The sequence below is a fragment of the Alternaria postmessia genome (assembly GCF_024291825.1).
Source record: "Alternaria postmessia strain BMP 2775 chromosome Unknown scaffold_132, whole genome shotgun sequence".
Classification (NCBI taxonomy): Eukaryota; Fungi; Ascomycota; class Dothideomycetes; order Pleosporales; family Pleosporaceae; genus Alternaria; species Alternaria postmessia.
Window position 1 is genome coordinate 1 of NW_026260205.1, and position 26,593 is coordinate 26,593.

At 50.8% G+C, this 26,593-nt stretch overlaps 12 protein-coding genes across 12 annotated transcripts; 6 read left to right on the top strand and 6 right to left on the bottom strand.

Moving 5' to 3' along the window:
- Window positions 1–174: 174 nt before the first annotated feature.
- On the top strand, window positions 175–1,179 carry J4E82_010548 (uncharacterized protein; the record flags this gene model as incomplete). The annotated part of the gene is made up of 1 exon (XM_051736760.1): window positions 175–1,179. One exon carries the CDS (start codon window positions 175–177, stop codon window positions 1,177–1,179), a length of 1,005 nt encoding a protein of 334 aa, XP_051583457.1.
- A 588-nt stretch (window positions 1,180–1,767) lies between these two features.
- On the bottom strand, window positions 1,768–2,958 carry J4E82_010549 (uncharacterized protein; the record flags this gene model as incomplete). Its single annotated transcript, XM_051736761.1, has 1 exon — window positions 1,768–2,958. One exon carries the CDS (start codon window positions 2,956–2,958, stop codon window positions 1,768–1,770), a length of 1,191 nt encoding a protein of 396 aa, XP_051583458.1.
- A 706-nt stretch (window positions 2,959–3,664) lies between these two features.
- On the top strand, window positions 3,665–5,351 carry J4E82_010550 (uncharacterized protein; the record flags this gene model as incomplete). The annotated part of the gene is made up of 3 exons (XM_051736762.1): window positions 3,665–3,757; window positions 3,832–4,413; window positions 4,644–5,351. 3 exons carry the CDS (start codon window positions 3,665–3,667, stop codon window positions 5,349–5,351), a joined length of 1,383 nt encoding a protein of 460 aa, XP_051583459.1.
- Window positions 5,352–5,405: 54 nt separating this feature from the next.
- On the bottom strand, window positions 5,406–6,329 carry J4E82_010551 (uncharacterized protein; the record flags this gene model as incomplete). Its single annotated transcript, XM_051736763.1, has 2 exons — window positions 5,406–6,097; window positions 6,161–6,329. The coding sequence occupies 2 exons, from the start codon at window positions 6,327–6,329 to the stop codon at window positions 5,406–5,408; spliced, it is 861 nt and encodes a 286-aa protein (XP_051583460.1).
- A 919-nt stretch (window positions 6,330–7,248) lies between these two features.
- Window positions 7,249–8,262, top strand: J4E82_010552 (uncharacterized protein; the record flags this gene model as incomplete). The annotated part of the gene is made up of 1 exon (XM_051736764.1): window positions 7,249–8,262. The coding sequence occupies one exon, from the start codon at window positions 7,249–7,251 to the stop codon at window positions 8,260–8,262; it is 1,014 nt and encodes a 337-aa protein (XP_051583461.1).
- Window positions 8,263–8,889: 627 nt separating this feature from the next.
- Window positions 8,890–9,807, top strand: J4E82_010553 (uncharacterized protein; the record flags this gene model as incomplete). The annotated part of the gene is made up of 2 exons (XM_051736765.1): window positions 8,890–9,179; window positions 9,237–9,807. The coding sequence occupies 2 exons, from the start codon at window positions 8,890–8,892 to the stop codon at window positions 9,805–9,807; spliced, it is 861 nt and encodes a 286-aa protein (XP_051583462.1).
- A 1,000-nt stretch (window positions 9,808–10,807) lies between these two features.
- On the bottom strand, window positions 10,808–12,091 carry J4E82_010554 (uncharacterized protein; the record flags this gene model as incomplete). Its single annotated transcript, XM_051736766.1, has 5 exons — window positions 10,808–11,394; window positions 11,443–11,613; window positions 11,663–11,849; window positions 11,895–11,980; window positions 12,031–12,091. 5 exons carry the CDS (start codon window positions 12,089–12,091, stop codon window positions 10,808–10,810), a joined length of 1,092 nt encoding a protein of 363 aa, XP_051583463.1.
- Window positions 12,092–12,783: 692 nt separating this feature from the next.
- On the bottom strand, window positions 12,784–13,838 carry J4E82_010555 (uncharacterized protein; the record flags this gene model as incomplete). Its single annotated transcript, XM_051736767.1, has 4 exons — window positions 12,784–13,025; window positions 13,203–13,230; window positions 13,290–13,587; window positions 13,747–13,838. 4 exons carry the CDS (start codon window positions 13,836–13,838, stop codon window positions 12,784–12,786), a joined length of 660 nt encoding a protein of 219 aa, XP_051583464.1.
- A 2,454-nt stretch (window positions 13,839–16,292) lies between these two features.
- J4E82_010556 (uncharacterized protein) lies at window positions 16,293–17,839 on the top strand (the record flags this gene model as incomplete). The annotated part of the gene is made up of 4 exons (XM_051736768.1): window positions 16,293–16,336; window positions 16,383–16,454; window positions 16,503–17,242; window positions 17,331–17,839. 4 exons carry the CDS (start codon window positions 16,293–16,295, stop codon window positions 17,837–17,839), a joined length of 1,365 nt encoding a protein of 454 aa, XP_051583465.1.
- Window positions 17,840–18,989: 1,150 nt separating this feature from the next.
- On the top strand, window positions 18,990–20,591 carry J4E82_010557 (uncharacterized protein; the record flags this gene model as incomplete). Its single annotated transcript, XM_051736769.1, has 2 exons — window positions 18,990–19,332; window positions 19,390–20,591. The coding sequence occupies 2 exons, from the start codon at window positions 18,990–18,992 to the stop codon at window positions 20,589–20,591; spliced, it is 1,545 nt and encodes a 514-aa protein (XP_051583466.1).
- A 188-nt stretch (window positions 20,592–20,779) lies between these two features.
- Window positions 20,780–21,733, bottom strand: J4E82_010558 (uncharacterized protein; the record flags this gene model as incomplete). Its single annotated transcript, XM_051736770.1, has 2 exons — window positions 20,780–21,578; window positions 21,639–21,733. 2 exons carry the CDS (start codon window positions 21,731–21,733, stop codon window positions 20,780–20,782), a joined length of 894 nt encoding a protein of 297 aa, XP_051583467.1.
- Window positions 21,734–22,958: 1,225 nt separating this feature from the next.
- J4E82_010559 (uncharacterized protein) lies at window positions 22,959–23,837 on the bottom strand (the record flags this gene model as incomplete). The annotated part of the gene is made up of 1 exon (XM_051736771.1): window positions 22,959–23,837. One exon carries the CDS (start codon window positions 23,835–23,837, stop codon window positions 22,959–22,961), a length of 879 nt encoding a protein of 292 aa, XP_051583468.1.
- Window positions 23,838–26,593: the final 2,756 nt, after the last annotated feature.

A 26,593-nucleotide genomic window follows, 5' to 3' on the forward strand; every position in this document is an offset into this window, starting at 1 on the left:
GGATCTCGTATGCCGTCTCGTCAGTCATCGCCTCAACCATCCCCACATCTAGGCGCGCCGGCACATCTGCCGTCATCTGAGCAGTCTCGAGGAATGAATCTGGTGTCTCAGACTACGGAGGGACACGTTGGTCGGGAGATCACTCGGCCCATCTCCCTGCAACTCTCGACGCCTATGATAGCTGACGAGAACGATCCCGTTCTAAGGCTTCGCATCCACAGCAACACGTACGATATCAACAACACCCCCATCTTCTCCATCCTCACGATTCGCGCATCACGAAAGTTCGGCCCTCATCTAGACGCCTATTGTCGACAGCGAAACAAACAGTACGGGGTAGATTGGGCGTTCATCTACCGATATGCTCTGGGTGGGCCTCGGGATGCGCAACGCGAACGTTATATCAACATTGACTACGACATGACTCCAAACGACGTCCAAGACACCGAGCGCCCCGAAATCAAACTCCGTGACATGGACACCCTCATGGTCATGAAAGCAAAGTCCCACACGGCAGTCATGTTCGAGAGTAGTCATGATGGAATAGAGATTCCACAATCGCCTATCGGCTCACCAGTCTCTGAAGAACAAGTCGATATCATCAACGGAGAGACTCCGATCTATCAGAACGCTGGCACCATCGCAAACTGGCACAGCCTTGTTGATACTAAGATGGTGGAGTTACGTGGTGAGATTATCGGCCTCAGTCAGGAAAATCAGCTTCAGAAGACAGTTATAGCGCAGCAAACCGAGATGCTCCATGATCTGGTCAAGCGCAACAATGATCTGATACAGGGTAACTATGGCCGTGTAACTCGCCGTGTTGGACACGTTCTCCCTTCTACTGCTCAATACACTGCTAGTCTCGGTACCGTCTCTCAACGTGGTCCAGCAGATCAGCATAGCCCTTTTCTAGATCGCCTAGAAGCTGTTCGCCAACCTACCGAGCATATCGCATTGAAGAAATCAAACGAGCAATATTGCTTCCCAACATCTGCTCATGGAACGCAAGGTCGTTCTCCTGTGTATCATAGTGGCGCACTCAAGACATCACCAGATCTCCAGGAAAGCGGTGTACCTAAGATGCATCCTGCGCAGTTTGCTGCTCATGGTTCAACTCCTCTACTCCAAGGCCCCAACGGCGGCGATGATGGCTGGAATATGGATAAAGCTGCATGAATTGCTCGGAGCGGACTGAGTGGCAATATGGCTTCTCGTGTCCCTTCACTGGGACTGGGAGCAAGCTCAAGACCCACTCTCGATGATGTACTTCACACCTCCTCATCTAAGAAATGTGAAGCGCTAGTGTTATTTGCAGGAGGGTTTGAAGTCCGGTTGCCCATCTCTACATCCTGAACCTTGTGAACGGCAGCGTCTGCACCTCCAGCACTACCGCCACTACGACGCATATGCTGCAATACGACATCCAGCAACGGTCATAACTACTCTCTGTGGAGACGTTTAGTGTAGATGGTAGTGCGCACCCATTGATATTTCATCATGGAGGTCGGGGGGCAAGGTATCTTAGTTGCGCTGCAAACACGTAGCGACGCACTTGTCTTCCATGAGCAAGGCATTTACGATGGTGTTTCTCGTCTAAAACACATTCCAAGAGACATGATGACTTCTCGTGACATTACAACAGTGCTATGCTAACGCTAAACTGACAAAAATATCCATAATCTTAATAAGCCGTGCCGCTGTACATCTCAAGCCACACTCCCAGCCAAAAACGCCCAGTGTTGTGCCACGAAGTGCGGTATGGCCTTAGTCGCTAGCATACCCATTCGCTTTCTCACACTTGACATGTACCAAATCCGTCTTGCCCTCCCAGTCGACAACAAGCGCCGTCAGCTTCCCTCCACTAACGCACCCAGTATCGAGACCGTAAGAGTACTCATGTATATTGAGGCCCTTCTTCCTGTTGTGCCCATAAACCACCGTGGCTCTGCCCTCTTGCTTTATTTTTTCCTGACGATGATTCCAGAACTTTTCCCACGGTGTGCCCGCATGTTTGCTACTCGGGATCCTCGTCTTAAGATCGATAGTGCGCATGTTCATAACATGAAACGGGTCTTGCTGTTCGAGAGGCGTGTCGGGGACGAGGCCGGCGTGTACGGTTACGAGGTTGCCTAGGGTCGGGACGGTGCCGACGCGGAGGATGACGGGACATTGTTGGAGATATTCGATTTCCCTCCTTGTGAACTGTTTTGCTAATTTACGCAGCTTGTAGTCGCCGTGCGATTGGCTGACCTGGTCTACGAAATCCACTTTCACATCGGGAGAGTCGTCAGGGCTGAATTTGAGGACATGACGATCTTGCGCTTCGGCAATGGAGAGCAACAGTTTGTCTTCCCAGTTACCGCGTACGCAGGAAGCGCCGATCTTCTGGGCGAGCTTGATGACGCCTGGCGAATCGGGGCCTTTGGCTATCATATCGCCAGTCAGCACGAGGTGGTCGTGCTTATGGTTGAAGTCGATCTTCTTGAGAAGATGCTCCAGTTCCTTCCTGCAGCCATGGACATCGCCAACGAAGACAAGTCTACTATGCTTCTTAGGCAGGTGCTGCTCATCCATGTCGCTGACCTGTATCATGCCTTTGAATTCCGGTCGCACATTGCTGCCGTAAACCATAGTTGGTACGTTGTCCATGGCGTGTATCTCCATCTTGTGTGCCGTCCGCTTGGGACCCAGGTATGTAAACCAACTGATTATGAAGAGAATAGCGATTACGAGATATGTGCCACTATGGCGCTTTATCCGCCGCGGGATTCGATCGGTTGTGCGTGTGATTGCCGCCTGAAACTTCGGCGGAATCAGAAAATCGTCGTCGCGTGCGTAGAAACCGTCTTCTTCGTCTGACACGTCAAGGTCGTCACGATAGTCTGGTATCTGCTCGATGAGGGGTCGTGGCCGGTTTTGCGCATGCGCATAGGGGTGATCACGATACGACGTCATCGCAATACGTGGATCGAGGGAGATTTTTCAAACTGCCTGCGTCTCTCAAAATCCTTCTCACAGCGTAGAGTGCAGATTTCGAGTATGGCGGTGTATAATGCGAAAGTGGTGACAGCGCTATGGCACTCCTTTCTTTTATGCTGGCCGAAGAGTCATTTCCGCGTGGTGTTTGTTGCTCAGATCCTTCCTGAGATGACGATTGAGGGCTCAAAGGGGCAGTGTCGACGCAGAAATATGATGAAGTGCGTCCGAATCTCTGCAACGCAAGACTACGTGGGCGAAAAGCCCTCATAATAAGGCCGCTGCTGTTTCGCGTTTCTCGAAGACCATCTAGCGTTCCTGGCTGACCCCAGCGTCGATCCCAGACACGTGCCGGGCTGCCGGCACCCAGACTTGGCAGAAATGTGGGCCTACATTTAGGGGTACACGCGTAACCCACGTATGCCAATAAGCTACTCTACGGTAATAAGCCACTTCACGGGATTATCGTGAAAGACACGAGACGAGCTAGGCTAGCGATACTCGCACTGTGGTTTGAGTAGTACGCAGGACCGGACACATGATGATATGTTGCCTGCCTCTTCTCGAAGCTTAGCGTGTCTGACTAGGCAGTCGCGACTCCTGGAAGGATTCCTTTACGCCTTGACAATCAACATGATCCAATTCCATCCCGAAGTCACACTTGCTTTTTGTCTCAGGCTTGACAATGCTGCGCTCTAAGAGACCGAAGGAACCCAACCCCCTCAAGATAATTATCTTTGGTGAGGAGCTTGTCGGCAAGACATGTTTTATTGACATGGTACGCAACTCTTTCGTCAACATCCTGTACAAGCATCGTTTCTTCAACGTCAAGATCACCAATTCCAGCTGCAGTTCCTCGAAGGCAAGCACTTTATCAGTCATGGTCCCGTCGACTCCGAACCACTTTCAAGAACCATCTCGTATGCAAACGAGACCTGGAGCTTTTCTTTCATAGATTTGAACCTCAACAGCGACATCTCTCCCAGATACCGCGAAGTCTTACATACTTATATAGCCAGCGCGGATGGCGTTGTTCTGTTATACGATGTTACGTCTCTGTTTTCCTTTAATCACCTTATCCAACATACGTATCTGCAGATCTGGCAGTGTCGCAACACCGTATTCATCAAAGATGGCGCAGAAGGGAGGATACAAGGATTAAAGAAGAGGTTCGGGTGCGTGGTAGTTGGTAATAAGAAGGACATCATCGACAGGGACGAAGGGAAGAGGCAAGTGAAGAAGGAAATGGCAGACCAGTGGGCTTCAAGCCAGGGTTTCCGTCATATCGAAATCAGTTCAAATGAAAGGAAAGAGGTTGAGGATGCTGTACAAGCCCTGGTGGACAGTGTGCAGAGGGCACGGAGGATGGATGCGAAAGATATTAGAGACAGCAAGAGCGACATGAAGGGGTGGAGCAAGAAGATTGGGAAACATGTCATCAATGGGTAATTCAAAGCTTTCGCAGAAGAGTAGTATCAGATCTTTTATCAAGCACACTTCGGACCAGAGGAGCTACACGATTTCAAATACCACTGCAGACCCATGACGTAGCATCGGGCTTATCTCCGCACACGCCAATACATCATCCAAACCACGTCCCATCATGTCCTCACCATTCTTCTTACATTCCAGTTGTACCTTTTGAGCTCCTCATAGACATACAGATACAAGAGTATTCAGCGAAGATGTCTACTTCCAGCACCGAAACGTCCCCGTTAACTCTCATATCAGCAACGCCATCACCGTTTGCACGCATGAACCGCATCGCGCTCACTTTAAAAGGCATACCTTTTGAACTTCAAAACGAGATACCCTGGCAAAGTGCAACAGAAACACCCAAATACAACCCTTTGGAAAAATTACCCATCTTACTTTTCCTTGATGGCCGACCACCCGTATACGATAGTGCACACATTCAGGAGTACATCGTGCGCAAGTACGCCGACAAGGGACCAAAACTAATCACCGACGACGTCGACCTTGACTTGCAAATTCGACAGATCGTCGTCCTCAGCGAGGGATGTATGGACGCCATTGTGATAGCTCGATTCGAAGGCCGACGCGAAAAAGAAAAGCAGTCTCAGCTTTGGCTCGGCAGGCAGAATCGCAAAATTGACGGTGCGATGCGGGCTTTTGATGAAATGATACGGAGCACGAAAGAGAAAGGGAAGGTCTATCTTGTTGGCGATGAGTTGACCATTGCCGATATTGCGGTTGTGTGCACTGTTGGATTCATCGAATTCGCCGAGATGAGGCCTGAATGGAAGAGCAAATATGAGGTATTGGCGCAGTGGTTTGAGGAACTAGACCAGAAGAAGGTGTTTGCAGAAACGAGGCCTGTAATGTTCAACTTGAGCGAAACTGTGGTATAGTAGATAACATCGTCTTTGTAAAATTTATGGGCGTTGACAATTCTTGATCGCACCTTATTTTCTAGATGGCTCATCCCCCGGTGGACTGTTGTCTTCGTTCGTGAGCTCAATCATACTCTCCGTACCAATCTCCTCGTTTTGTAGCTGAAATGGGTACCAGATATAGAAGCTGATCATGACCAGAAGCATCAGAGCACCATCGAAAACATATACCGGCCACTCGTTCAAGAACAGGTAGCTATCGTGCCCAGCGATGAACTCGACTAGCCGGAAGATGTTACGAATAGAGATGATTACAGAAGTGCCATACAACATCCAAAGTACACTCTGCCAAGGGACATGAACATGTTGACCAGAATTGCGCAGATGAAGCGAGAACTTGCGGTGGAAAAGTATGCAGCACCACATGAAACCTGCAAAAATAAGAACTTGTAACCCCAAACCCGTTACAATGACACCGTTGCCAGCATTCACCAGCTTTGGTTTGGGTAAAAATCCTGCTCCGGTCGACTGTATATTGAGGCAGAGAAGATCGCCTGCAACGAAGATCCGTGTGCACCATCGAGGGGAGAGGTAGGAGAACCGTTCGCCGTGCGTAGCGCGTACCACGCGCGAGTACACCATGTACAACGTCCCGGCGAACAGGCACGGTGGAAGGAGTATGAATATTGCTTGTAGGAGGAAAGGAATGAGGGAGCCTGTATGGTAGGTTGCTATTGCGCGGCATGCATAGCCAATGGGCTCACCTATAGAGAAGTCAGTTCAGTGATGTCTAGACGTGTCACATTCGACAGTAGATCAGTTCGTACAGAAGCCACCAGTGATGAAGGGTATAGTATACCACGTCCGATACCTGTGCATTCTGTAGGCATGCGCCAGGGTTAAAATGAAGAATAGAACACCAAAAGTAATAGCTGCCGCGAAACTAGGCACATATTTCCAGAGGTATGCACCTTTGTAAGTTTCAAGCGCAGGCATGATCGGATGCTGCGCCAGACAAAGAGACAGAAGTGAAAAAGTAATGTACCGCACCAAGCTTTATCCGGGGGTTGAAAAAACAGGTGAATAGTATGAGAGAGAACACCTCAAGTAAGGGAAGCCTAAGTGTATTTGTATGAGATGAATACGTTCACCCAAGCGTTTCCTTGCCTTCTTGCTTCTATATCTGATTCAGCCAAGAGCTTGCCTTCTGATGGCGATTCTGCTCAGATACGCACAAGGCGAAATTGTACAGCAATTGACGCATAGCCGCATGGCTTGAGAGTAGGTGGCTAACCGAAGTCAGTGGAGCTTGCGAGCTGGTATTCATACTTCGTCCGTGCAAGTATCCCGTTTCGATCAGGATGGACCACCGTAGTCATCAGATCCAGTATGTTGCCGTTGGGTGTGTAGGGGAGATGGGCCGGAGGGTCTTGCGCTTACCCAAAGAAGTCGACACGCGTGTTACGTTACCCGAAACATCAGGCCTCCGACACCGCCAAGTCGCACTGGCCGTCCAGACTTTCAACCGCTGCAAATATGTAATACGCGTGTTATCCTGGTCTTTCGCAGCCATGGGACTAAGATGCTTCGGCGCAGTCATAGGAAGTCGAGAGGCGGATGCTCGGAGTGGTACGTTCTCGGTATTCCTTTTCCGCTCCAACAATGCCCCCTCTACATTCCTCACTTGACTGATACGTAACTGTAGTAAACGACGGCATGTAAAAGTGCGCATTACTCTCCGAGTCTTGTTGTGTTATACTGACCGAAGCTTCGTTATCTCTAGTGCGACGAGAACCGCCCCAAATGCAGGCTATGCACTGTTTCCGACCGGGAGTGCAGCTTCTCATCTCTTTCGACTCCAGATACACATTCTCGATCTGTGAGCCCAGGAATTCAGTATGGCCGCACTATTGCGATGACGCGAAGCAAAGCCCCTTCAAAACCTTCTGTGCTCTGCGCTGGGCAGTCGACAGTTGATGAATCTATCGATAATGGCCATGTCTACTGTGAGGAACCTGTCAATGTGGGTCACATGGAGCTCCTCATACACGCAATGCTCAACGAAGAGATGTACAACTTTGCGATCGGGTTTGAGAAGTTTCATCGCGCTGGTCTCGCCCTAGGTATGGAGACGGCTTTGAAGGCACCATATCTTATGCACCAAATTCTAGCTTTCTCCTCCTGCCATTTGGCACATGCCAACCCGCACTGTTTAGCCTATTACCGGAATCAGGCTGTAACTTTGCAGACACGCGCTGTTTCGATTTTCAATACAACTAGAGCCGAAGTGAACCAGCTGAATTGCGTACCGATGCTACTCTTCTCGTCCATGCTGGGTCAGCATCTACTGGCGGAGATACTCGCAGTACAGCCTTCAACCGACATGGAGATTTTTATCACGCACTATGTTCAGTGTATAGAAATGCACAGAGGAATCTACACCATTGCTACGTCCGCGTGGTCACTGCTGATGAAGTCGGAACTCGAGCCTATACTGTCCATGAGCAAGGAGTTCACTTCTCGGCAGTCCGAAGGCGATGATTGTTCAACGGTCTTCAGTCTTATTGAAGATACGGATGGTATGAGCGCAGAGGAAAAACATGCTTGTCGAATCGCAGTCCACTACCTGCAAGTCGGGCTCGATGCAGTACGAAGGGACGAAGATTCGCCAATCAGTCGGTACCAGATGATCTGCGAATGGACTATGTTGATCCCCCCGGGATTCACCGGACTCTTGGCCGCGAAGCAGCCTGTGGCCTTGGTAGTGCTTGCACACTACGCAATCTTATTACACTTTGGCAGGCATCTATGGCAGGTTGGCGATGCGGGACTTCATATATTGGCAATCATTGAGAAGTATCTCGGATCTCAATGGGATGCTTGGTTGTCATACCCACGGGCAAGAATTACCAGTTTAGTCTTGCGGTAGGTTTACGTTCGACTGCAAGGCTGAAGTGTCGCACGCCACTGTGGTACAAGGCGACCAATTGTGCCCGAATCGATGCTTCATCCGCCTTACTCTTGTCTCCAGCTTCTTAGCCTGATAAATTGTTATTGTTTCCGTATGCGAACCTATGATGGTGCTCCAACTTACAGGGCGTAAGTAAGCTGTGCATCGCCAAGACGCATATCCACGGGAACTCCCACCAACCATCTACAAGCATGTGCCAAACCCTCTCACCGGGCCCAAGAATGGATCCTTAATGGACAATAGCGATCAGCAGACATATGGCATATCTTTCGATGGACCATATGTGCAGCACCGTCACCGATAACACCCTCAGTTTGCTTACACTGCAGAATTCTTACATCGCTTCCAGGACTGTTTCAATCCTTTCTTTGAGTCTCTGATCATCTTGAAGCTCCAGTATAGATAGAGCATTCAATAATTCTAATTTCAAGCATCTGGTACCACTGTTCTAAGATTGTAAGTCTGAGGTTGACTTCCCGACTCGGATAAGGCTCTGAGACGCCACCAGCACGCGCTTCACCTACGACTGCACCCCCTATCTCCATTTGTTTTGTGAAAATCATGCCCGGAACACAGTATTCTGGAATGGGCGGCCCAGTTCCAGTGTGGTTCATTACAGCAGCATCAAGTGGCTTCGGCAGAGCCCTGGCCCTTGAAGCCCTATCACGTGGTCACAAAGTCATTACCAGCGCTCGAAGCCTCCCTCGCATTGCAGATCTCAAAGTCGCAGGCGCCGATACCGTGGTCCTAGACGTCACTTCTCCATTGACGGACCTTGAGGGAGTGGCCAAAAAAGTCTATGACAAATATGGATACATCAACCATCTCGTCAATGTCGCAGGCTATGTGCTTGTGGGCGCTGTCGAGGAGACATCGTACGTACCACGTCGTTCTTGATGTCTAGGCTACCATGCGTGCTAATAAAACCTCAGTCCAGAGGAAGACCTGAAAGCCTTCACAACAAACGTTCTCGGCACCCTGAACGTCGCCAAAGCTTTTCTACCCTATCTGCGCGCCACGTCTGGTCATCGCACTATCGCAAACTTCGGGTCAGTAACATCTTGGTACAGTGGTGCAGGCCACGGTATATACTCAGCAACCAAATGGGCTGTATCAGGTGTTACAGAAGGCATGCGTGCGGAGCTCGCACCCTTGGGTATCTTCGTCACTGTTGTTGAGCCGGGTTGGTATCGTACTGCTATTCTTTCAAAGGACGTGCAGGCGCAAAGCGAAAAGCGCATCGATGCGTATGAGAATGGCGAGATCGGAGAACTGAGAAAGGCTCTGGCAGAGGCAGATGGTAAACAGGTAGGAGATACAGCAAAAGCATGTAGGGTCATCGTCGATGTATTGACGATGAGTGGATGTGCGGCAGGAAAGCAGATACCGATCAGACTAGTTCTAGGGAAAGATGCGCATGATGTGATTCGAGAGAAGTGTGAGGGTACATTGAGGTTGTTGAAGGAGTGGGAGGGCGCTGCTACCAACACGGACTACGATTAAGAGGTAGTCTCATTGGTATCTAGATACTGCCCATTTTTTTGTGAGCCTCCATCTCATTCGCTCTCATATCATTTGTCCAAAATGACACCTAATGATAGTATGAAGCTGTCATCTTGATGATGATTGAGTTCGGCGTCTTGAGTTAGGCCATCGGCGATGCTTGAGCTGGTGGAAACCTGACGGCGCATAGGATATGGTGAAGTAGGTAGTGCTCACGAACCATCACCAGGTTGCAGTATTGTAAAACTTCGCTGTCTAGTGCGTAAACTATATCCTACTGGACTGCCCTGTGCAAGCAAGTTCTGGGTCGATTCTTCAAGCGTCTGAGTCTGGGACAGTGTTGCCATGGCTGCACGCGCCCAATTCTCTCCGCAGTTCTCTGACTACTCTCATTCGTCCATCCTTTCAGCCGAGCCATTATATTCATCCGGGCTGACATCGTTATGGTGGATTCACTAACCGCATGGAAGTTGGAGCCTTGGAACCGACATCCGAGTTAAAATTCGATGCCTGTCCTCACGCGTGAATGGATCTGCAACTCGCACGGTGACTACCTAGGTATGCAGAAGGATCCATTAATTCAAAGGTACCTAGGTAGAGGAGGAACTCGGAGCATAGGGCCGTCATGCTTCCTGCGGACATTCGACATTGCTCACGAATGACACCACTTATGAGACGTTACCGGTTGCAGTAGCTTACCCGGTTCCTGCGTATACTAATAACGCCATACAGAACACGGGAAGTCGACAGCTGCAGCACGCCTGATCTCCGAGTACCAAGTCAAACGTCTAGGCAACGATCGCATAACCGAGAACCCGGAACCTGGTACATTCATAGTATAATCAACCCACCACTCGTACCCTTTCTAATGCCAAATGTAACGCTGGAAATGGCATTTTGTCCAAATCCCAGCCCTACAACATGTCATGTATGGCACAGAAGGAGCAGCACGTAATAGTGGGGCTAGGACAGGACGATTTGTGGCTTGCGATCTCAAACTTTAAACTCTGCTTTCTGGCCATACAAGACGCTGTTCGTCCACATCCGAGTCAGGAACGCGCCATGCCCCACCGCCACCATTTTGCTTTCTCGCGTCAAACGGTTGGTGATCCCCACTTTCCACATCCTTCAGCTCATACGACTCATTCTGGATAACGGCCCCGGTGGGGCCTCCAGCGGTTCCCTCCTGTCCGTTGTTGCTATTGCTTTTCCCGCTACCATGGCCATAGCTTTTCATGATGCTGCGTTCACGACTATGGTACTGATACGAGCCATTATGCGTACGATGTCTCTGCGCTTTGCTGAAGAGGGCTTTGGTGGCGGGAATAGAGGCACAGAGGATGCCCACGTTAATTTCGACCATGCTCCATACGTTGATGGGAACGCTGTCGAAGAAAGGATCCTCAGATTCCGTGTAAACGCCAACTGAGTACAGGCGCACGATCGATGCAATGCAGCTGAATGCACCGAGGCTGAAGATGATCACAAGGGCGAATTTCTCTCGTCTCGGGCGCTGGACTTTGAGCAGTGTAGTTATAGGAAGAAGCAGAATCCAGATATCAGCAATGATATTTACAGCGCTCGTTGCTGGAAATATTGTTAGGAAGTGACTAGATAATAGACAGATGCACCTACTGTAGAAGAACGCTGTCGTGTTGATACATCGGCCTGAAACCTGCCCGGCCAAGTCCCACATCTTATGTAGTGGAACACACTGTGCCAGACATACAATTACGCAGACGACACCGAAGGTGACTAGGAAGTAGATTGTGCCTTTGCAAAGGTACTCGAATCTTTTCTCGACGGCTGTAGAACTGATCAGCAATGTCTTCTTGTCAAAAGGAACGAGACTGACCGATGCGTAAGTAGAAGAACAAAATCGAGATTTTGATAGCATTGATGATGAGATAGTAGACTATCTCTATCGCAAGTGTCGCTTGAATTTGGTTCAACATCTGCTGGAGCTGCAGAACCTCACCACTGAAGCCCATACCGTTATCGCGCAAAATGAAAATGGCGACAAGATAGGCGACCGTGAACAGCTGCTGGAGTTAATAATTGAGTAGAGGATAGGTGTGTTGACTTACGAGCGCGAATACCATGGCATAATCATCTTTGCCTGTATGTTGCACGATGAAGGTACGGGTGTAGAGTCGGAGAGCGACACATATAACTGATAACGGTTAATACAAAGACGAGCTCAATTGCCTGATCTTTGCTTACTTGAAAGTATCGTTAGAGCTGTAGAAACTCCTACGCAAATGTCTTGGGTTACCTGCCCCATTGTGGTGTGGATCGGGTATCAATCAAACAAAAAAAGCAAGAACATTGATGCAATGCAACACACCTGCGACTCTTCGAGGCCACGGCCTGTTTAAAGGATATGAGACATTCCAGCGGCTCGTCTGTGTCAGAACTTACCCGCCTTCAGTATACACAAGCGTCGGTAGGTCACATAAAGTTTGTAAATGGAGGCCCTACCAGCAGTTCCCGACATTAACGAGCTTGCGACATGCAAATCCATGCAAGAGCACGGCTCAAACGCAGGACGAACGGAACATCTATACGCGTAAGTGATAGATCATATTTCGGTGGCTATCCACTATACTAAGCGATGCTATAACCGTAGAGTCGGGGCGGGGATAAGCGAGCCAGCCGTCGATGTGGCGTAGGACCAAGAATCTGGACAGCGGACAATGTTGCAATGCAGTTAGTGACAGGCCAACAAAACAGATTTCTGGCCAATAAACATCCACCAAGATCAGGTGAGATCGAGAGTAGTGAGGGGATTTTTGAAGTGGATGTTGCTTTGCTGTTGTACTGTGTTATGCAGGCTACGAGACAAAGCTGGGGCCGAACTCATTGGTGCAGCAGGAGCCCGCCGGGTATCTGCAAATACATGATAGTGTCCGCGGGCATCTACGTGTGGGTTTTTTCACGTCATAGATGGAAGAACTTTACGGTCTTTCCGCATTGTCATGCCAACCTCCATCTCTTTGCGAACTCTATCCCTTCCGCCAGTGTGCCCACTCTTGCGTCGATAACGTATCCTTGCTCCGCGAATCTGATGCATTCATCATAGAGATCTTTAAGCGGAACGGAAAATGTCTCTATGAACTCGTTCTCTTCGAGCTCCGGCTGTGGGTTTTGATTCTCCGGCCGAGACATGTCTACCGTGACGTGAATCATTCTGAGGTTGGTATTGCAGAAACCTGGATCTAGATAGATGTTAGTATGTGAAGTAGAGACAATCAGCAGTGATTGTAATTTGGTGGACATTATGGTGAAGGGCGAGCGCTACATGCGCTTCCTGCGTAGCGGTATGACGAGGACACCACCATGGACAGGACACAAGATCCAGTGGATAGCGAATGCGACTCAAAGGCTTTACTTACCATTAAACATGATTGGAGTAGTTTGAAACTGATTTCAGAGATATAGAATTAGCCCAAGTTGCGTCTGCAAAAGAAGAGCTTGCATACGGTCTTGTCTGACACGAGTTCCCCAATGTACCCCGTCTCTTCCTTCAGCTCGCGGATGGCGCAGGTTTCCGGGCTTTCATCGGGATCCATCAAGCCAGCTGGAACTTCTATGACGGTCGCATTGACTGGTGGGCGCCATTGCTTTTGGAGGATGATCCGAGGCTCATCGTTTGGTTTCGCCGGGTCTTGAAGAATTGCTGCAACACCGACGCCGTCGATGTCAGATCCCTTGGGTCGAGTGAGACGCTCCCCAGACTCCCATGTGCGCTCAACACCTTTGGGGTCAGTGTAGGTGATTCTAGTGATTGTCAGTCAACTTTTGACGCAGAGTGGGGGTGTTTTTCTTCCTCTTCTAGCTCAAGTGCGAGTGCCTTTTGTGCTTCTAAACTCATGAGATTGTCTAACGACCCAAGAGAATCCGAGCATGTGCGGGGTGCGACATTAGCTAAATACTTACTTCACAAGCGTTGCCCATTTGGCGTCTTTGTTGTCCAGGGGCTCAGTTTTGATTACCTTGGAGTTGTCGGACGATTCGTCTTTCGAGGCCATGATAGTGGTATGATTCGGAGTAGACCAGGCTGCTTGACAGTATCGTGCTAAATAGTATTGAAGCTATGCGAGGAGCGCTCTTTGGAAGGGTGACCGCTGGACAGGACGTGTATGACGCCATACATCGTCGCGAGCTGCCAAGACCCACACCCAACATCTTCAATATCCATCTGTCAAGATTCTCCAGGAGCGCGATCCAATTACGCTGCTTATCAAAGAATCACAGATGCCAAAAGTCCTTTCTGAAAGACAGCCTGTTGAGCATTCCTAATTGTCTTCGCAGACAATGGGAGGTCAGGTCGGAGATAGGCGCGCTCTTTGCTTGGCCTCGTACCTAAGACGGAACTTGACTATCGCAAAGCTCGAGCAGGCCTGGACACTTGCTTTCTAGATCTCAATACTCACCATATGCATCGCACAAGAAGCTGCTCTAAGTCTCTCACAAGGTAGGAAGCAAGTACGAGTGGAATCTTGGCATTACCGCAACAAGAGAGAGCGGAGGCTTGGGCATGACCTACATCACGATGGGACCGATGCTCCCTATGACACCATCACACAGAGCCTCTCGAGACGATGCAGCCGCGGACTGGAAGTTACAATCGATAGCGCGACGGACATCTCGCCAGATGTCCACAATTGGTCCTTGGCTAGCCACAAGCGACACCTTCAAAAACTGCAATCTCCTATCTAGCACTTTATCCCTTTTCGCATGACGGAGTAAGATGAGTTTTGGTTCCTAAGGCGCACACTATAGGCATGGCGGCGTCGCCGGCGCGAAAAAAAGTACGAGGTGGACAACTACCGTGGAGCCGCCCAACTTGAGGGCCCGCCAAGCCAATGCTGAACCCTTTTCCGCCAACGGTCGCCGTACGAAGTTGAAGGTTTCTAAAACCTCAACGCTGGGCAATGGCCACGGTCCGCCCAGTTCCACAACTGTGTGCTATCTCGTGCTCGTTGTCCGTTGGGAGTTGCAGACCGCATCGAATCGGAAGTCGGCAACCGCATGCTTACTGCCACATCGTACTCGCTATACCGCGGAGCAAGGTTCTGATCCTCTACATGCATCAGTCGTGACAAAAGCTACCGCGCCGCTGAAGGAGTCAGAAGCGAGTAACGAAACGTTTCGTTTCCACGGACATTGGCCCATTGCATCCTGGTGCGACAGGTTTTACTCCTGTCACGCATCTTTCAGAGCAAGCGTGGGATTCACTGCAGCAGCGCCCTGCATCTGCTGCTCGCTTACATCTTTGGCACACACCTTGGGTGTTCGAGGTCTTCACATCAACGGTGACCGTTGAACAGACCATGCTGATCTCGAGAAAGTGGAGGTACGGAATCGATAATCACTCTACAATTGTTGCCGAGCTCCGGGAAATTACAACAAGCGGAGGGACTCCGGGAGATGGCCGTCGCATGGCGAGAAAGCGAGAAAAGGATGCCGTGCGTGGGTATCAGGCTCGCTGTGCTGAAAAAAGCATGTGCAGTGGCCAGTTCCTCAGCCGCCATGTCCAACTTGGGGTCCCTCTCCCCTGCCAAGCATGCGAGAGTGGGGCCTAATGGGCCGCCTGAATAGCCGCCATTCCTGTTCCTCTCACTATCCCAACTCGCCGTCAGGGGCTCGTCGGGACGAGAGGCGAATCATGCCTTCGTGAACCGTCAACACGACACGGGCTCAATGCCTGATGCGCCACAACTGTGCCGTCACAGGCTCTGGCTGCTTGAATGCCGTCACTGCCGACCCAATCGCCATGGCCTGTCTCTCAAGCGCTGCGCGCTGTACTCTGCGCTGCGCAATACAAGAGGATATGCCTTCATCAGCAAAGAGATCTGGTCATTACGCTGTACGAGCGGCCAGACTGACATCGATGCGAATTTTCGGAGGGCACTGACACGAGTGCAGGGCTGATACTGCATGGGCATGCCGGGTCACCACGCCTTCAAACAAAACCACAACTAAATTCGTTAGTCCACCTGAATCAGCCTTCCGTTTATGGCACCGTGCTTACTTTGATTGGTCTGGAGATTCGCTTGACGGGCGGGCGTTAGGACCTAGGCTGTCGCCTCCGCTTTTAGATCTTAACCATGCGTGCCGACGTCGTATGGGTAGCGCCATACTACTGAGGCAGTCAGCGCGCGCCTGTGGAAGCTACGCTCTTTTACTCTTCATCCCCCGCGGCTCTGCTCGTCTTGCTTCGCTCTTCCAAGGACTCGCAACCCCAGTCATTCTCTATTGTGTATCTTGTATACACGTCCTTTCGTTCATAATATCGTCCTGTACTGCGCCTTCCGAATTAGGATATCATCTGCTTTTACCCGACACTCATTCCGCTAGAACAATACATACGACAATAATTAGTACTCGGATCGATCGGAGCATCTTCAACCGACCCTAATTGTAACGACTACATATACTCGACACACGATAGATCTAGCTCAAGAACACTATCCGCCACAATGTCGAACTGGTTTGGAAACCTGCAGTTGGCATACAAATATGTGTATGTTTCCTAGGGACAATGGTAGTCCAAGACTAATCTTAAAAAGCATTGTATTCTTGTCGCTGTTGGCTCTTACTATCCTCGCTGGGTTCATCAAAGTGATGTACAACCGTCAAAAGTAAGTGACCATGTCGACATAAACGCTACGTGAACTAACGATAGGAAGGTTGAAGAAGGCGAAGCAAACTGAGCTAGAGGCCGGACCCAAGGAGGACACTGTTGAACTGAATCAGCGTGAGAAGGATGAGGGTGATCTGTTCGGTATTCGTGCCATCGAGGCTGGTTTCTACGCTGGTGTTGCTCAATCGCGACCTACGTCAAGAGCAGGATCTGTCATGGGCGACAACCCAACGATGAGCACCAGCACCTTGGTCGGAGGAAGCGTCAACTCGCCACTCATGAAGGGACAATCTGCCAACAACAGCATGCTCAGCCTGAATCTTAACGCCAACAAGGAACCCAACGCAAAACGAGTTTCCCCGCCCACAATGAAGCTCCGTCCCTCCGAGGCTGAGCTTAGTGGAAGACGCAACCACAACGGCGCTGTCGACATGTCTCTCCAAGTTCCTCCTTCCCCTGGTCACCCGCGTGGTCCCCCTTCTCCTACTTTTGGCGGCTCCGACAGCGACAGCGAGGGTTTTACATCTCCACGATCCATGTCACCCGCCGACCTGAACCGTCAGCAATACGCTCCGGCTCTCACAGTCTCACACCACACAGGAGATGACGGCATCAGGTCGCAGCAGGGATCTTACCACAATTCGCCTGGCCAGTCACCAACGCCGCTGTCGCCTCACAACCCGCCTACGGCCAAGCTGCCATCTATTCCTGGCCACGCTTTGAGGAAAGAGTCGCGCTCCCCATCGCCCGAGTACGATTACCCTCGCGTGCAGGTCCACGAGCCGAGTAGGTAACACGATCTCCTGGTGCGTTGTTTGTTGTACTTTTAGCATTTAGTAGATATATATCGGGCCATCCCTAACTTTCTTGCAAGACTCTGAACCCTCATCGCCTGCTCGTACCCAAGTTCAACTACAGGCACGAACCTACTCGCCACACCATGAACGAGACGGAAGCGAAGCGAGCAGCATCTACAGCAGCGGCAATCGGCTAAGCACTTTCCAAGCATACCAAGCTTCTCAGGAGGACGCGCCAAAACCAGATTCGTACGATCAAGCTTGGCAAAAGCAGCAGACACGGCGCTCAGCCTCGGCCGCGTCAACAGTCGAATCTGGCCACACCTCAATCCTTGCATCGACTGACGACGAGGCGGAACGCCGTCCCAGCCACGCAAGCACTCTGCTTGCTCCGGGCCAGGGAGGAAAGGACACGCGACTGAGCGAGTTCTACGAGGCATACTACCGCAATTCACACATGGGCTCAACCCAGCCTGTCGATGTCAAGAAACAATATGCTGAAAGGCAGTCAACCATCATGGAGGTCGATACACCCGTGGCGTCGCCCATGTTTCCTCACAACCAGAACCCTGGCGCTGCCTTTTAGACTGGCTCATTCCCAAACGACCCAAGTTGAGCGTCATGTCGAAGACGCTTAACAGTACGATCTTGTGAATAGCTGTACATATTTGTACATACAAACAGGCCTCTCTCCTTTCGCGTAGGAGCAAGCCTTTATCGACGAGGCGTTTGGTTCGGGTTTCGACTTGCACCCGTGCATATTATTTTTTCGACTTTTTCCTTTCTACCTTTCCTTCACCTGGGCGGATTACCTCGGACGCGCTGACGACAAAACAATGGCTTATATGGTTCGATGATGGATCGGACTCGCGCACGCAGGGGCAAACAAAAAGGCAGAAGGTTTACTACGACGAGACGCATGTTTCTTGCATCAATGCTACATACCTACTACACCACATCATTCACTAGCTTTATTCGTAATTTCTATTAGACAGTACCCTTGGGTACGCGGCGTTGCTCATGCAGCGTCTTGAATATATACAGCTCGAAAGAGACGATTCTTCAATTCCAAATGATTGAGTTTTGGGCGAAATGAAAGGGTGGTTAGAGCGACAGATCACCAGCAGCTAAACGTCGTGGATGTGTGACTGAAGAGTTTACAGATGTGGTAGCTCGGAGCCGAGCATGTGAAGATATGCAGGTACAGCGAGCTGTTGACCCACCAGAAACGGCGCCTCGCGGCAGGAGGAAGACGCTGCAAAGTACCGAATTCCCGAAGGACGGGCAGACAGTCGTTCGAGAAAAAAAGCGAGAAATCATCGGGTGCGATGAGATGATGTTCACGCCATGTCGCGCAGGCGGCGACGGTACCCCTGGCAGAACATGGCATGGCGGTGAGGGCGATCCCTGTCACCAATCTCGCGGCTTAAGATCGTGAGGTCGCCACTCGGATTTGTCTCCAAGACTGCGTGCTTGCCCTGCTGGACCCTGGATCTACAGGAGTCTTGACGTCCCGTGAAGTTTATTTCTACTCTCTTTAGCCGTGTGACGTTTCGGCAAGGCTGATTGAGCGCCATCTCCACACTCGTCCACGCTGCCTACATCTCCATTGCATTCGCATTAACCACCCCACCGATTCCCGAACGCACCTTCCTCGGGCACTCACCTCGCTACACGCGCAACCAAACAACCAGCACTCGATTGGGTCTCTCAACAGACCCCCAGCAACCGCAACCATGCTCACAATGTACTCTGGCACCAAGCTTGCAGAGCTGCCGCCTGGAGTTTCTGCATCGCCGTCTCCACAGCTGCGACAGCGAACCACGTCGACGCAATCCGTACCCACGACCGAATCCACACACACAAACGACTACCGCGAAGAGAGGCGGCGCGTGCACCATGAGGCCGACATCGTTATTGTTGGCGCCGGTATTCTTGGATGCGCAGCGGCTGTCGCTTTCGGCAACCAGGGCAGGAGCGTCATATTGCTCGAGAAGAGCCTAAAGGAGCCTGATAGGATTGTAGGCGAGCTGCTGCAACCTGGCGGCGTCAATGCCTTGGAGAAGTTGGGCATGAGGGGTACGGCTACCCGTTCCCTGTCGAGGTCGAGAATGCATCGCTGACATGGTACCACAGATTGCCTCGACGACATTGACGCCATTCCCTGCTACGGCTACCAGATCCTCTACGGCAAGGAAGAGGTCCACATCCCTTACCCGGACAACCTCCTCACATCTGCGCCCTCGAAAGCACCCGAAGGACGATCCTTCCACCACGGCCGCTTCATCTCCAAGCTACGTGCAAAGGCAAAGGCCACGCCCAACGTCACTGTTGTTGAAACAACCGTCGAATCCATGGTCAAGAGTGACTACACAAACCAGGTCGTGGGCGTATCATCCAAGACCGCCGGAGAGCAAGACTACTACTTTGGTGCCGTCACCCTCGTGGCAGATGGTTACGCCTCCAAGTTCCGCAAAGAATTCATCCCTCACCAGCCCCAAGTACGCAGCAAGTTCTGGGGCCTCGAGATGATCGACGCCCAACTCCCCATGCCAAACCATGGTCACGTCATCCTCGCCGACGCACCTCCAATCCTCATCTACCAAATCGGCACCCACGAAACCCGCATCCTCGTCGACATACCCGAGAATCTGCCCTCAGCCAGCCCCAAGAACGGAGGTGTCAAGAACCACATGCTCAATGTTGCGCTGCCCCAACTCCCAGAATGCGTCCAACCCGCCTTCCGCAAAGCAATCGAAGCCGGTAAACTGCGCTCAATGCCAAACAGTTTCCTACCTCCTTCGACGCAGAGGCAGGCCGGACTCATCATCCTGGGTGATGCCATGAACATGCGACATCCCCTCACTGGTGGCGGCATGACTGTTGCATTCAATGACGTAGTCCTCCTCTCCAACCTCCTCTCGCCCGCCAACGTACCCACATTAGAGGATACATCCGCCGTCTTGTCCGCCATGTCCACCTTCCACTGGCAGCGCAAGAACGGATCTTCCGTCATCAACATTCTGGCCATGGCTCTCTACAGCCTCTTCGCCGCCAACAACCAATACCTAGAGCTGATCAAGAAGGGTTGCTTCAAGTACTTCCTCCGCGGCGGCAAGAGTGTCAGTGAGCCTTGTGGTATGCTCGCTGGTCTCATCACCCATCCCTGGATGTTGGTGTGGCACTTCTTTTACGTCGCCTTCTATGCCATCTGGGTTCGGTTGCAGGAGGTGCCAATCTACAAAGCACCATACACGCTGTGCGTTGAGAGTGCTATGGTTGTTTGGACAGCCATCTGTGTCATTGGTCCGTATCTTGTTGCTGAGGTCAAGATATAGGTATACGATAAAAGAAGACTGATACGGGTAATGTATATACGTTTCATCAGCCCCTGTTCATGGGGCTTGTACATAGGGCATTGGGTTGGCGTTTCTCGGATAAACCGTGTCGACACAGAAAATCCTTCAATTTGGAAGGTTGATATATAGTATAGTTAATACGTAATTATGATACAAATAGTCTCATGCTACATACTCTTGGTTCCCTCATTTTGCGTGTCGAATTGCCTCTCTCTCACCCTCTCTATCTCACTCCATATATCATCCATTGTGAGCCCTTGTCTTCTCTGCTGCCCTACGATGAAGGACGTCGGTGCCGTTATCAGAGGCGTGATGGGTATGACTGTGGACGTAAGTGTGGGCAACATGGGACTTGTTGCATCTAAAAGAGATGGCACCCAGTCTTGAAGCGCTGGTTGGTACATGCCGTTCCCCGCTATTGCCGGAGTGAATAGTGGTCGCGGATTCCAAGCTATCTTGTAGTAGAGCCACGCCGTCGTTACACCCGTCGAACTGGGATCCGTCAAGGGGAAAGAGGTAGTTTGATCAGCCTTTCTCGCTACACCATAAGCTGTGTAAGGCCAGTTCTTTGGTAACTGCTGTAGATACTGCGTTGGTATTGCGTCTCCAGATGTACGAGTACTTGGCGACCACCCCCCTGGCACACTTGTAGGCAGGCTGACAATTCCAGTAGCCTGGTTCATTCCACTTGTGCTCCCGAAGCGGCTGGAAAGCGTCAAGATGGCTGATACCCTGCCCAATCCATTGTCGTGGTCGACCGGTACATTCGTTGACCTGAGCCAGACTAGGAATGAGAAGAGAAGGTCGTAGAGGTTTGGAGTTGCCGTGTTGCAGAAGCCATGTATCTTCCATTCAAGCTGTCTGCTAGGTTGATTGATATCTTCAATATCGACGCCAGCTTGCTCCAGACACTCATAGCACTGCATCACATTGTCTTTCTCGACTTTTCCGTCGCTCGAAATAATGCTATGTCAGAAATGTTAGAGATGGTGAACTCTTGGTGAATGAAGGAGCGCGGACGCTTACTCTTTGTAGGTATCCCCTCTGCCGTTGCAAAGACAGCGTTGGTATATCTCGCTCCGTCCGTCATCGGCGTTGGGATCCTTCATACTTCCCGTCATGTTGTAGCAGTATGCGAAATCTGTAAGCATCGAGTTACAGAAAGGAGTAGCCCAACACGCGACTTTGGGATCTACATTAGGTATCTGAGCCAGCATGCCGGCTGTGTTCACCTGCATGCTCTTTTGTGAGCATGAGCGCCGAGGTAATGAAGCGTGTTTTTTAATTGAAGATCGTGTGGCGTAGCCTTCGACAGAGTTTCCGTCCGCAGAAACAACCGGTTGAGATTCCACTAGAGTACAACTAGTTCCACAAGCTGCAAATAGCAGTAGGCCTAGCAGCAGGAGTTCCATGGACATTGCGATAGCTGGGAGTACCAGAACTTGCGTCTAAGACGAAGTGGCGAGTGGACGAGTGTGAAAGATCTTCGTACGAAAGGAATGTCAAGAGTCAAATTGTGGCGTCGTCTAAGGCGGAACTTGTGTTCTTCTAGTCTGCTGATGAAGCATGTTTCTCGGAGTCGCAAGACTAAAGATGAGCTTCGTTGTTTGCACGCAACGTTTGTGTCTGTCGTTGGTGCACATCTGACCATCATGACTGTTGCCATTCTCTTCAATTCTACTTTGCATCTCTGAGCGTTTATCGCCGTAAGGAGTATGATGTTGTTGTGGAGCTCAGTAAACAAACGCGCCTGCTTCGCAGGATCGCGTTCACATGATTATCACACATGCGAAAGGCACATCCAACTTACACCACTGCATGAGGCTCACTCCATACTAAAATCGGGTGCATGCTTAGGATAATACCGAATAAATGTGATATTATGTAGATAGATAGATGCTAGATAATGAACAAGGGTGGAAGATGATGACAAAGTCAGAAATGAGATGGCACACCAGCGCTCATCCTTATCCATCATGTAAAACAACAATAAGCGGATACGAAGAAGCGGTGAGATGGACACGATATGTAATAGGAGGGGTGGCAGTGCATGAAGAGTCGCCACAGCTTGAGTGCAACGTTACGAGCTGAAGATTGTGGCAAGCGCCGAAGCAACGCCGTACGCGGCAAAAAGCGAATAGATACAAAGAAATGAATTGTAAAAATGATCACGACGCGCATAATATTAGAATGATTAGAGATGGAGGGATGAAAGAAGTCCGTGAAGCAAGGAGAGAAACCACGCGCAGATATCCTAAACCGCATGAACAGCTGAGAAACGCGGCGATGAATCAAAGAGAAGAAGACATGGCGACGGAATCTTAAACATGGCGGTCTCTTTCTTGATTAGAAAATCTCCAAACCTTCAAATTCAACACAAAGATCTCGGTCTCCTCTATTCAGTCCTGCAGCGTGTCTTCGGTCCCACATGGAGATGCCAAAGTTTGCAGGTCGGCTCGCATAAACGCCAACGCGTACGGCTTTGTCTTCCACACCCCAGAAGAACCAGGTGACCTCTCTCAGCTTCTTCCAGCCTGACAGTTCATCCTCGTATGAGACCCACAGCGCGTAACCGATGCGCTCAATCTTGACTCGCAAGTCCATGCGTCGTTGTTGATGGGGTGGGAGTGCGCTCAATGACCAGTCTGCACCTACGCCATTTGCGACCACACAACTGGCATGACACGCGTTGCTGGAAAACTCAAGCCCAACTTTGGCCCACTTGGATGCTGGCGCAGGAGCAACATACGGTGGTGGAGGGCCACGCTCTAACTGGGGCCTGGTATCTGAATCCTCTGCTGGGCTTTGTGAAGTTGTGGTGTTGTACCTCTCAACATCGTCAATACTGGAGGTTTGCGAGAGTGACATGGCGGAACTCGGGGCCGCGCTATCATTCAAACATATGCTCGCAACATTTGGGACCTCAAGTGTCGTTGTCGCGTTTGCTGTTGCTACCGGCATCTGCCCTGGCGGTGTGCCCGCGAATATGACCAGTCCTCCCTGGTCCCATTCGAGCTCCCAGTCTGCTGAAACTGTGACTTCTGCTACTATGAAAGGGTTGCGCAGAGCGGTGTAGAGAATTGGAGCCGTCGATATATCCCCTGATGGTGGTTTCCTCCATAGATCGGTGTTTGGGGGCGCGGTCAGGGTGAAGGCATCCAGCCACTCTGGTACGACATTGTCTTGGATATTGAGGGGCGTGAAGGACGAGCTCGCGGGTGGCATGGCCTCGGTGATGCGCTCGATGCGCTCGCGGTCGGTAAGCGGAGATCAGCGCTCGGCGTCGGTCTGCTTTGTTCTACGAGTGGTTTTCGATGGCGTATGTATATGTAGTAGATCTCCGTAGCTCCGGCAAGATGCCGAGTCGTGTTGAGTGTTGTCTAGCTCTGTGTGACCAAGCTCGGAAGGTCATTCGCTTTGGCAAAAGCAAGGATCCGGCTTACGTCTGACTTCGGCAGGATGTCAAATAACCAGAGATCTGCAAGAGGGATCGTGAGAGGCGCCCGCGCGAGACTCGTCAAGGAAGCCTATCGCACGGTCAGCACGAAGCCGTTTCATACCCCCTAAGCGACCTATACGACGCCCGTTCCTTAACGCCTCAGCAGCTGAGGCGTGAACAACACACATGCTGCCACATTGATGTTACGCGCGCTTCTGATGCTTACCTGGCTGTCGCAGCTTGGTAGAGAAGAGAAGATGGTTGCTTTTTGTTCGGCTCAACCTGGAGTTCCGGCGCAAGCTACGTTGCTTGAATCGTGGTCCGGTACACGTCAGAAGGGACGACAGGAATCCCGTGAGACCTACTTCCACGCTGCTTGAAGTTATATAGCCCGTATGGTGCAGTGCTTGGCTTCCCGCCTAGTTACAAGTGGATGTTCATCCAAGCTGAGATGTTCCGCCACCGCAGAAAGTCCAGCAGCTATGCATCATTGCCATCGCGAACCAAGGACGGGGATCGTCCTTTCGCTAGTATCGCCTTGCGTTCGGTCCCTGCGAAGCCCAGGGAAGGGAAGAAGGAGCATTTGTCGAAGGTACAAAAGTCTCCGATGCGGCAAGGTGAGGTGGCCAGAAGCTATTTCCCAGCCCCGCGCTTCGCCGACTTAGAGCGTCGACAATGCTCTCCCGTCTGAACACGTCGAGGAAACGCAGGAAATGGTCAATTCGCGCTCCCTGCAGCGCAATCCTTCGAACATACTGGCCGATGTCGAGTTCGTGTTTCGGGAGCAAGATGCAAGTGTTCGTGGCAAGGCAAGGGCGATGTGCTGGAAGGTTTCACGACAGAAACTATGTTCTGCATGCCCCCTGGTAGATTCATGAACGCTCGGTGTCATTGGGCTTTCCTGGCATACGTAATCGAAGTAGCTGCAAGACCTGCTGAGAAGATGGCAAATATGAGCGCATCACAACCACAACGAGTACGAAAACAAAACAACGTGGGAGGTAGTGGTGGTGGCTGATCGTAGTACGCCCTACTTGCTGCACATGCGACCTGCATTTGACAATGGTTTTCCAATGCCGTCACGTTGTTCTTTGTGTGTTATCATCAAATGTTCAAGTTGAGGAGATAAGCGCAACGTGCAGTGGTTGTGTTGTCACTCAAAGCCAGCTCACGACATGCTCTTGGGCAGCATCACTTGTGCAAGGCGCTGCTGTGCGGGACGTGGTGTGTCCACGAAGCAGTTATCCGTCGATGCGTTGTCCATCAGTGGAGCGCCCCATTTAGTCGGCATTCCCCAGTCTCGCAAACACTGTATAGGGCGTATTCAGTATCGACCAATCTTCCTCGATAGTTGCATGCCATGCATAGCGCAGTAGACACTGAATGAACTGGCGATCGTAAGAACACGAACAGCGATACCGTTCACGATCGATATACCACGCTGCAGTTGGCTAGCCAAAGCTGACACTCTCGAGCACGGCATAAAAGCATCCATGGTGGTTTACCCTCTCGGCTAGAGAGAAACTGCCGGTGCGTTTATCGGTGGCCATGTTGGCCGCCGTACAACGCAAGCAAGCATAGATGCTGGATCCCGATAGGCTTAGCCTTGCTGACGACAATAGTCAGAAGATTGCTCGGTTGGCAGGGGAGTGCATCATCGGCGTCTTCTTCATGGCAAAGACAAGATCGTGTCTCCGCACATTGCTGCGGTGGACTTGATAGTTCATAAGATGCTGCAATGGTGTTCTATGGCACAGCTTTCGGGGAAGCAAGCTCCTGTTACTGTACGGCTAAGTAAATGCGGTTGAAACTGGATATTGGTCTGGCTGTGCAGTATCAATCTTCTACGAGAGTTAGCTCCAACTGTGAGATCAAGCACCTCTTGAGATCTTGAGCTTATGCAAGGTGTTCCTAGCAAAAATAGTGGTTAGAATTCCAAGTCTTGGGTTTGTATGCACTCATGTACTGGTAGATGTATCTTGCAGAGCATGGGATCTGCTCTTCGAACGAGATCCCAGTTCAATCGCGTCTAACAGGTGAGGCTTGGTACAGTGCAGGTCCGGTAGTAGACCATTTGTTTGATCAAGATTTGTAGTAACGTACGGCACTTTCTGTGGCGAGCTCTCTTAACAGCCAGCTTTTCCAGTATCTGCGAGCTGTATTTCGTTACATGCTGATCAGGGAAGACAAGTGCTCGAACCCCTGCGGCAGTCGCGGAGAACCAGGAAGAACAGGAAGAAACTTGAGAGATTTATGTGTCCATGAAGTCACGAAAGCGGAAATAGTTCGATTGTGACGAGAAGGTCACATTGCGTCTCCACTTCTACAGGATCATCAGTCGTCCTATCACTGAGAGTTTGACGATTCCAGGTTCTATGATGTTCATAACCGGTCGCCGATGGCCGGCTAGGTTAAATCATGGTACTATCGATTCGCCGAACTTGCCTTTCAGTGATCTAGCATTTGTCACATTATCTCGACCAGAAGGCGATCAACAATTATCGAAACATCTAGAGCCGGCCATTAGGAAATGACGTGTAAA